Source organism: Dipodomys ordii, unplaced genomic scaffold, assembly GCF_000151885.1.
Source record: "Dipodomys ordii isolate 6190 unplaced genomic scaffold, Dord_2.0 Scaffold92, whole genome shotgun sequence".
NCBI classification, from domain to species: domain Eukaryota; kingdom Metazoa; phylum Chordata; class Mammalia; order Rodentia; family Heteromyidae; genus Dipodomys; species Dipodomys ordii.
Window position 1 is genome coordinate 3,566,288 of NW_012267308.1, and position 10,277 is coordinate 3,576,564.

General features: G+C 51.3%; 1 protein-coding gene across 1 annotated transcript; it reads right to left on the bottom strand.

The window, feature by feature from the left end:
• Window positions 1–1,423: 1,423 nt before the first annotated feature.
• On the bottom strand, window positions 1,424–5,622 carry Znf599 (zinc finger protein 599). Its single transcript, XM_013026237.1, has 3 exons — window positions 5,555–5,622; window positions 4,076–4,202; window positions 1,424–2,973 (listed from the first exon to the last, which is right to left on the bottom strand). The coding sequence occupies exons 1-3, from the start codon at window positions 5,570–5,572 to the stop codon at window positions 1,580–1,582; spliced, it is 1,539 nt and encodes a 512-aa protein (XP_012881691.1). The 5' UTR covers window positions 5,573–5,622; the 3' UTR covers window positions 1,424–1,579.
• Window positions 5,623–10,277: the final 4,655 nt, after the last annotated feature.

The window sequence follows — 10,277 nt, forward strand, 5'->3', positions numbered from 1 at the left end:
ATACAGCAATAATATGAAGAGTACACCACACCAAAATGCTATAGGTACTTTTATTATAAAGTATAGCAATTATAAATGTACGAGAAACATGTTAATCACAAGCTGTTTTTAAGAGAAAGTCAACATTAGAAAGTTGTGTATAGCTAGGCGCTGGTGGCTCATGCCTGTCATCCTAGCTACTCAGGAGGCTGAGATCTGAGGATCTCGGTTCAAAGCCAGCCCTAGCAGGAAAGTCTGTGAGACTCTGATCTCCAATAAACCACTCAGAAAACCAGAAGTGGCACGGTGGCTCAAGTGGTAGAGCACTCCCCTTGAGCTGAAGAGCTGAGAGACAGTGCTCAAGCCCAGAGTTCAAGCCCAACTGACCAAAAAGAGAAAGTTTGTGAGGTTGGGCGCCGGTGGCTCATGCCTATAATCCTAAGCTACCCAGGAGGCTGAGATCTGAGGATCTCGGTTCAAAGCCAGCCCGGCCATGAAAGTCCGTGAGACACCTATCTCCAATAAACCACTAGAAAACCAGAAGTGGCACTGTGGCTCAAGCGGTAGAGCGCTAGCCTTGAGCTGAAGAGCACAGGGACAGCTCCCAAGCCCAGAGTTCAAGCCCCACAACTGACCAAAAAAAAAAAAAGTTTGTGTACTGACTGATTTAGGAAAATGTTTGGTGCAGAGGCCAAGAACCTGGCACAAACACAGCACCTGCAAGATGCCCGGAATGCCCACAAATGGAAGTGTATTGTGTACCCCACGACTCCAGCCTGCTCCTCGCATACTTTATGCTCTCCACAGGTACAAATGAGCATGTTTAGGAGCAAAGACTACTTGAATGGGTCAGTCTCCTGGCTGGCTGGCTGGTAGCTCCCAGCCTTTTCACTGCTCATCTCCTTGAACCACAGGGAGACTTAGGGGATCATTTTCAACCTGTCCTTTGAATTTCACCTTCTACCAACATTGCTTATTGAAAATACCCAAATTAGATGGGGAGAATAAACAAAAGGCAATTTGTTGCTGACAGCATCGCAGCCACTGGGCTTCTTACCTCGGAGGTTCCACCTTAGGATCAAGGTTAGGTTTGGAGCCAGGTGCAGGTGGCTCACACCTGTAATCCTACCTACTCAGGAAGCTGAAATCAGAAGATCAAGGTTTGAAGCAGCCAGCCAGGACAGGAAAGTGTATGAGACTCTTCAAAAACACGACCAAAGGCCTGGGAAGGTGGCTCAGTGATAGAGTGCTTGCCTTGCATGCATGAGGCCCTGGGTTCGATTCCTCAGCACCACATAAGCAGAAAAAGCAGGAAGTGGAGCTGTGGCTCAAGTGGTAGAGCACTAGCCTTGAGCTGAAGAGCTGAGGGACAGCACCCAAGCCCAGAGTTCAGGCCCCAAGACTGACCAAAAAAAAAAAAGGCAGCAGTGGAGCTGTGGTTCAAGTGGTAATGCACCAGCCTTGAGCACAACAGCTCAGGCAGAGGCACGGCGTTGAGGCTTGGCACACAAGGTCTGGGTGGGCAGAAGCAATTCTCAGGACCGCACACAGCCCAAGTCCTGGCAACCCCGCTGGAGACTGCAGCGATGGCGGGCGGCATCTACACCACACTGTGAGTTGTGCAGTGGTGCCTGAAGGACGTGCTGTGCCCCAAGGCCTTGCCGCAGTCCCCGCACTGGAAGGGCTTCTCCCCGGTGTGCGTGCGCACGTGCCGCTGCAGGGCAAAGTTGTCGCTGAAGGCCTTGCCGCAGTCCCGGCACACGAAGGGCTTCTCGCCGGTGTGCGTCCTGCGGTGGCGGAGGAAGTTGGCGTTCTGGGTGAAGGCCTTGCCGCAGTCCCCGCACACAAAGGGCTTCTCGCCGGTGTGCACGCGCATGTGGCGCACGAAGGATGAGGAGTAGAAGAAGGCCTTGGCGCAGTGGTGGCACTGCAGCGGCCGCACGCCGCTGTGGCTGCGGTGGTGGCGGATGAGCACGGACTGGTGGGCGAAGGCTTTCCCGCACTGGCCGCAGGAGAACGGCTTCTCGCCGGTGTGCACGCGCAGGTGCTGCACCAACGCGGCGCTGGCGCTGAAGGCCTTGCCGCAGTGCGGGCAGGCGTAGGGCTTCTCGCCTGTGTGCGTTCGCCGGTGACGGAGGAAGGTGGAGCACTGCGTGAAGGCCTTGCCGCACTGGCCGCACACGTAGGGCTTCTCGCCCGTGTGGATGCGCAGGTGCTGCGCCAGCGAGGAGTTGTCGCAGAAGGCCTTGCCACAGACCCCGCACACGAAGGGCTTGCGGCCCGTGTGCGTGCGGTGGTGCTGGGCGAAGGCCGAGCGCTGGGCGAAGGCCCGGCCGCACAGCCCGCACGCGTACGGCTTCTCCCCGGTGTGCGTGCGCTGGTGCCGGGCGAAGGCCGAGCGCTGGGCGAAGGCCCGGCCGCACTGTCCGCACGCGAATGGCGGCGGGCCTGCGTGCGCCCGTGCGTGCTGCGCGAACGAGGAGCGGTAGGAGAAGGACTTCCCGCACTCCCCGCACGGGAAGGGCTTGGCCCCACCGTGCGTCATGCAGTGCTGTGCGAAGGAGGAGCGGTGGGTGAAGGCCTTGCCGCAGTCACCGCACACGTACGGCCGCTCCCCGGTGTGCACGCGCCGGTGTTCTGTGAGGTGGCAGCGCCGCGTGAAGCCCTTCCCGCACTCTGGGCACCGGTGGGGCCGCCCCGCAGAGGCCTGAACGGGATCTGGCCCGCAGTCCCCAGGCTTGGCTCCCGCACAGATTTGGGGATGCCCCGCCAGCGGCCACGTCGTACTCAAGCACTCCATATCCACCCCACACCATTCTGTGGGCGGGGAGGCAGGCGGGTGGAGGCCGTGGGGCAGGGGAGGGCTGCAGGGCTCCGGTGGTGGCGTCCCGCGCCGGTCCAGCGGCTGCGACGGCAGTCCGAGGAGCCGGGGCTGCGCGGGGAGGGCTGGCAGGGGCGTGCCGGGCGTGGGGGGCGCCAGTCTCACCTGGTCTCCTGGAGGGAATGCAGCGTATATGCCGTTAGTGAGGCTGGGCTCCTCCCCGAGCCCGTGCACTGCGCCCCCGGACCGCTCAGTCTCACAGAAAGTCTCACAGACTTTCTTGCCCGGTCTGGCTCTGAACTGTGCCCCTCAGATCTCAGCCTCTTGAGCAGCCAAGATTGCAGGTACGAGCCCACAGCTTTAGTTAGAAATATGTCAGCATCACAAAGGCAAGTGAGGATAAGCACATCAAATAACTAAGTACACTAACCTAGAGAGCTGGGGCTGGGAAGGTGGCTCAGTGGTAGAGCGCTTGCCTTGCAAGCATGAGGCCCTGGGTTTGATTCCTCAATACCACATACACAGAAAATGCCGGAAGTGGCGCTGAGGCTCAAGTGGTAGAACAAAAAAGAAGCTCAGGGGCGGTGCCCAGGCCAAGTGCAAGAGCCAGGACTGGCAAAAAAAATAAAATAAAAAATAATAAGCTAGAGAGCTCTATCAGAGATAATGGGAGGAGGGAGAGGCAATGGAGTGATCAGCACTAGGATTCTGGGTACAATGGAGTTGGACTATGAAGGGCTTCTCCTAGCTGGTTTTTGGCCTTCTCCACTAACTAAAGGAACTATTAGTTGAAAATGAGAGGGAGGAAGCAGGCAGATCTCCAAGGCTACGTTAAGACCACAATGGGACAAGGAACTGTCCTTTCTTTTGCCTCAGGTTCCTACCTCCAGCTGAACCACATTCTGAAGTCCTTTTGTATCAAGTGGGTAACTCCCATGTACTCTGCATCCACTCTGTGCCTTTTTCCATGTCCAGTTGCAATTGACCTAGCTACCACATCTTACTCCTTTGTCCAAAGCATCCTCTTCTTGGAAAACCACCAATTTTGGGCAGATCTTGCTACCTAGACTCTGTGGCAATTTGGAACAACATTGTCAGGCTGAGGCTGTATGTGCAAGACACTTCACACAGTGCAAGCCCTGATGGAGACACAGGGATTATGAAGAAGAGCACTGACCATAATACCCTTAGGAAAGCAACCTCGGCCAGCCCTGCCTTGAAAGAGTGAATGGAAACAGGCTAGAGGTCCTCTAGATGGAAGGGAAGGGGCCTTACCCAGTGAGACCAGAAGCTGGTAGGTCTCAAGCATCACTTCCTGGTACAGGTTCCTCTGGCCCAGGTCCAGATGTTCCCATTCTTCCTCAGTGAAGGTCACAGCCAAATCTTCAAATGATATCGATGCCTGGAAACCCAAACAGAGCTGGTGGGATGGCTGTGCAGGTAATAGGTCAGATCTGAGCTTACTGCTTTGATACAGACAAGAAACGGGGACCGGAGGCCTGAACGAGGGAGCATCTTCTGAGCAATGCTCCTGAGGCTGGGCTTAGGACGGAGGCAGCTGGGACTGTCAACCCCATGAACACTGGTGAGGAATAGCCAGTAATAAGCTGGGGAGGGAGGAGAGAGGGATGACAAATGAGAGTAAAAACAAGTACAGCAGCAGTTGAGGCTCAGGGTCTGTCTGTGGCTTTGCATAATTGTGTTAAAAACAAAGGAAAGCCTCTAGGTTGGATAGATTTAAAGCTCCAGCCAATGTCGCCACATGTGTAGTCTTTGAGAAGTCTCGATTTCTTTGAGATTCATTTTCCAATCATAGCTCCTACTATGACAGACTTTAATTTCATAAATCAAAGAGAAAATGTTGCCAGGCACCTGTGGCTCATACCTGTAATCCTAACTACTCAGGAGGCTGAGATCTGAGGATGGAGGTTCAAAGCCATCCTGGGCAGTAAAGTCCATGAGACTCTTACCACCAATGAACAACCAGAAAACCAGAAATGGAGCCGTGGCTCAAAGCAGTATAGCACTAGCCTTGTGCAAAAGAACTCAGAAGCAGAGCCCAGGCCCTGGGTTCAAACCCCCACAACCAACCAAAAACAAAACAACAGCAGCAATAAGAAAATGTTCATTAAGCAGACTGCACAGCCTGCCTGTGTGTTTGTAAACTTTACGGATCATCCCGTAGCTTGTGACATACACGCTACCACCTTCTCCCCTGAGGATCGGAGACACCCCAGCTTCATGTATCTAACCCAAGAGGCAGGAATGGTCCTGGGTCCCTCTGGTCCGTGGTCTGTGGCTGAGAATCCTTTCCTGACACTACGATGAATCCCCAGAAACAGGGGCAGAAAGTTGTTCAATAATTTTACACTTAAATACATTTTTTTACACTCTTAAAAGTATTTAAAAATGGGAAGTGGCGCTGTGGCTCAAGTGGTAGAGCGCTAGCCTTGCGCTGAAGAGCTGAGGGACAGGCCCAGGCCCGAGCCGTATCCCCACGGTCCCCTCCGTCAGTCCCTCCGCCTCTCCTGAGGGCCACAGGTAGCAGGGGTCGGGGCAGCCAGTGAGCGTGCGGAGCACTCGCTAACGGGGAGCCCCCTTCGGCGTCTGCACCTGGACTTGAGGGCGCTTAGGCTGGGACCCTCGCCCCCCAAAGCCTCAGAACTGCGGGGAAGGCCGAGAACCCGCAGACCCCGCCCTCCCCCCACGCACGGCCGGGCCGCGGCGCGCGCGGACCGAAGGCCCGACACTCACCAGGGCCAGAGCCGCCATGGCACCGCCGGGCTCGGCCTGCAGCTTCGGCTTCCGGGCGGCGGGAGCACGAGAGGGTGACAGCGACGACTGTCCCCCCCACCCCCCCGCTTCTCCGTCCTCCTCTCCTGAGTTTGGAAAGGCCTAGAGAGCGGCAGCTGAGGAGAGACTCGGCGCCAACTCAGAGGACAGTCACAGCCAAATGACGTCTCCGGCACAGCGCCGGAAGCTCCACCCACACGGCCTCAGGAGTCTTCGGCAACGCGTGATTGGCAGAGACTGCTTCTCTGTAGCAATGCCTCCTGGGAAGTGTAGTTTCGGACCTGAACCCGAGCGCCACCTAAACAAATTTCCGGTTTCCTGCTAAACGGCCTCTTAAAAAGTTACTAGGGGAGGGCGTGGCTTCGCGTCTGTCTGCAGGCAAAGGCCAAACTTCTCTGAAGGCTTTGTGGTTGGGTGATGAGGATGTGAAGATGGCGGTTCAAAGCCAGCCCCAGCAGGAAAGTCCTTGGCATTCTATCTCCAATTAACCGCCAAAAAGACATAAGTGGAGCTGCGGCTCAAGTGGAGTGCCAGCCTTGAGCAACAAAGCTCAGGGGCAGTGCTGAGCTCAAGCCCCAGCATGGACAGATGGGAACAGACGATATACACATGGACACACACACACACACACACACACACAAACACTATTCTTTAAGGGCCTTTTTCTTCTTGTTGCAAATCTTGTCTGAAATGTACACCATCACGAATACCTATATCAATCTAGGGCCTGTTTTCACTGTTCAGCAGTGCAGGTCCAGCTGGTTTCCTGTAACCTCCCTCTTGGTCCATGAAGGACCCAATCCTGTTTCTGCAATGATTTCTGATCTTACCAGTGATTCAAACCCCAGAATCAGGGCTGGGAAGGTGCTAGCCTTGTATGCATGAGGCCCTGGGTTTGACTCCTTAGCACCACATAAGCAGAAAAAGCCAGAAGTGGTGCTGTGGCTCAAGTGGTAGAGCACTAGCATTGAGCTGAAGAGCTGAGGGACAGCGCCCAGGCCCAGAGTTCAGGCCCCATGACCAAAAAAAACCAAACCAAAACAAACCATATATCATATGTATGCTCCCACACAGACCCAGACCCGTAAAAGCCAAAACCATGGGAAGAGGGTCTCAGGAACCAAAGAGTAATGTTGGATCTGAGAACAGGAAACAAGGAGACTTCCAAAGGGGTCAGTAATACTGTCCAGCATTCTTCAAAGAAGCTTAATGCTCTAAGAATGTCCATCCGGTCCTTTTCTTAACAGTCACAATTGTCAAAGACAAAACTACAACAAACTATGTCAAGAAACTCAGTTGAATTTTATTTATGATTCAAAAATCAGGGAAAGCCAGGCATGATGACTTATGCCTATAATCCTAGCCAATCAGGGGGTTGAGATCTGAGGATCATGGTTTGAAACCAGCCCAGGCGGAAAAGTTGTGACTCTTTTCTCCAATAAACTACTCAGAAAAAGGTGAAAGTAGTGCTGTGGCTTTAGTGGTTAGAGCGCTAGCTTGAGCACAAAGGTCAGGGACAGAGAAGCTCCAGGACCAGCCCCCCAAAAAACAAAAAAACAGGAAAAACTCCATTCTACAAAACAGAATGAGAGCTCCCACTAGTTAAGAGCATAGATTTTGGAAAATGGAACAGTAGAAAATACAACAGTTAGAAAACACTTGATGGAGTGACATCACATGACTGCAGTTATTATTGTTACAAGACTGAAACCAAAGGGGGATTTCTGAATTATGATGATGGAGGTAGTCTGGAATCTTCTATTTCCAGGGAGAAATGGGTCCTTTTTTGGATTCATCTGTTTCTTTGTAGCTCCACTTTGACTATGTAGCACTTAGCATGGCAACAGTCCATTTTGGTTTGGTATTATCTGCTGGTGCTAGTGAAGGAGCTCAGTCCCAAAGAATGACTTAAAGCTAGGCATTGGTGGTGCAGACCATAATCCTAGCTACTCAGAAGGTGGAGATCTGAGGGTCACGGTTCGAAGCCAGTCCAGGCAGGAAAGTCCATGAGACTCTTATCTCCAATTAATGACTCAAAAAAGCTGGAAGTGCTGCTGTGACTCAAGTCAAAGAGTGTTTGCCTTGAGCAAAAGAAGCTCAGGGACAGGGCTGGGAAGGTGGCTCAGTGGTAGAGCGCTTGCCTTGCATGCTTGAGGCCCTGGGTTCGATTCCTCAGCACCACATAAGCAAAAAAGAAAAAAGCTGGAAGTGGCGCTGTGACTCAAGTGGTAGAGCGTTAGCCTTGAGCTGAAGAGCTGAGGGACAGTGCCCAGGCCCAGAGTTCAGGCCCTATGACCGGACCCAAAAAAACAAACAAACAAAAAAGAAGCTCAGGGACAGTGTCCAGGCCCCAGGACCAGCAAAACAAAACAAAATAATAACCAAAAATAATGACAATTTTAATTTTGTTTCTCTTTGCTACAGAAACCCTACATTAAAGGCAAACACAACCAATGACCTACAGCCCTAGCCCAAACACTGTACAAATTGCTAGTAGATGATTCCTACATTCCAAGGTCTTGTAATTAGGATTTCAATGTAAGATTTATAGGGGAATGTGGTCCATTCCGTAAGAGATAAACAGAGCTAGGTGCTGGTGGCTTACACCTGAAATCCTAGCTAGTGAGGAGGCTGAGATCTGAAGATCACGGTTCAAAGCTAACCTGGGCAGGAAAGTCTATGAGACTCTTATTTCTGATGAACCGCCAAAAAGCCAGAAGTGGAGGTATAGCTCAAATTCTAGAGCACAAGCCTTTAGCAAAATAGCTAAGGTACAATGTTCAGGCCCTAAGTTCAAGCCCCAGGTTGAGAAAAAAAAATCTGGAAAATTCAAAAATTTATGAAAATTAAACCAAATACTAAACGTTTAATAAGAGAAATCACAAATGAGATTATAAAACATTGAGAGATGAAATAAAAGGGAAACAATGTACCACCAAACTTAGGGGGCAAGAGCATAAACAGTGCCAAGGGGGGGGGAGGGTTGCTAGTTATAAAATTTACATTAAAAAATAAGGCCTGACCCAGGAGCCAGTGGCTCACGCCTGTTATCCTAGCTACTCAGGAGGCTGAGATCTGAGGATCATGGTTCAAAGGCAGCCTGGGCAGGGAAGTCCATGAGACTCATCTCCAAATAACCACCAGAAAACCGGAAGTGGCGTTCTGGCTAGCCTTGAGCTGAGGAGCTCAAGGACAGCACCCAGGCCCAGTATTCAAGCCCCATGACTGACAAAATAAAAATAAAAATTTTAATTAAAAATAAGGCCTGAGCAGGATGCAGGTGATTCACACCTGTCCTCAAGAGACTGGGATCTGAGAACTGCCATTGTGCCTGAAAGCCAGACTGAACAGGAAAGTCTGTGAGCCTCTCCAATTAAACAGCAAAAAGCTGAAAATGGCCAGGCACTGGTGGCTCTCGCCTGGAATCCAAGCTAATCAGGAGGTTGAGAGATGAGGATCACCATTTGAAGCCAGCCCAAGCAAGAAAGTCCATGAGACTCTACTCTCCAATAAACCACCAGAAAACCAGAAGTAGAGCTATGCCTCCAAGTGGTTGAGCGCTAGCCTCGGGCAAAAGAACTCAGGGACAGTGCTCAGGCCCTGAGTTCAAGGCCCAGAATGAGCACCAAAAAAACAAACAACAAACAAAAACGATGGAGAAAGATACACTAATTTTTAGAGCTATTACCCTTCTTACCCCTATTAGCCCTAATAACCAGAGGGAGCCACTTGTGTCCACTGATACATGAATAAACCAACAAGCCTTGGAATAAGCAATGGAATTCTATACAGACTTGAAAAGAAATCCTGACACAGTGAGCCCAAAAAGGAATGAACCACACAAACACGCAGCACGGAGATTCTCGAGATAACCACGGCTTTCACACATAAACATACTCTCTGGTTGAAATCTGAACTAACCTAAAAATGTTAATGTAAATGAAACAACAACAAAAAAGACAATTAAAAAGTATTTACATACAAAACAAACCAGGTCAGTTGGTCAGCGGTGGCTCACGCTGGTCACCCTAGCTACTCCAAAGGCTGAGATCTGAGGATCGTCATTCAAAGCCAGTCAGGACAGGAAAGTCCAGGAGACTTTTTTTTTTTTGGTCAGTCCTGAGGCTTGAACTCAGGGCCTAAGTGTTCTGAGTGCCACTTCCCCATGAGACTCTCCAATGAACCAGCAGAAGACCAGAAGTGGAACTGTGGCTCAGAGTGGTAAGCACTAGCTTGAGCAAAAGAGCTCAGGGACAGCGCCTGGGTCCTGAATTCAAGCCCAGGATTGGTGCTCATGTGTGTGCGTGTGTGCAACACACACACATACAACACCAAAAAAAAAGGGATTAAGTACCTTATTACTCCAATTGTATACAATTCTAAGGAAGGCAAATAAATCCACAGTGAAAAATACTTAAACCAATGGCTTCCCTGGGCTGTGCTTATTGGTTTCTAGGGAAGCCTGAGGAAGGCACGGAAGGATTAATAAGGGGCATGAGGTAGCTTGTTTTTTGTTTTTAGCAGGCATTGATCCTTGAACTCAGAGCCTGGGTCTTTCCCTTAGCTTTTTCCTCCCAAGTTAGCCCTCTACCACTTGAACCACAGCTCCACTTCCATCTTTCTGATGACGACTGATTAGAGATGAGTCTCACAAACTTCCCTGCCCAGGATGGCTTTTTTTTTT

Coding starts and splice junctions, on each gene's coding strand:
- Znf599 (XM_013026237.1), bottom strand. Junction 2,974..4,075: donor CCAGCTTCTGGTCTCACTGG/GTAAGGCCCCTT, acceptor CATTCCCTCCAG/GAGACCAGGTGAGACTGGCG.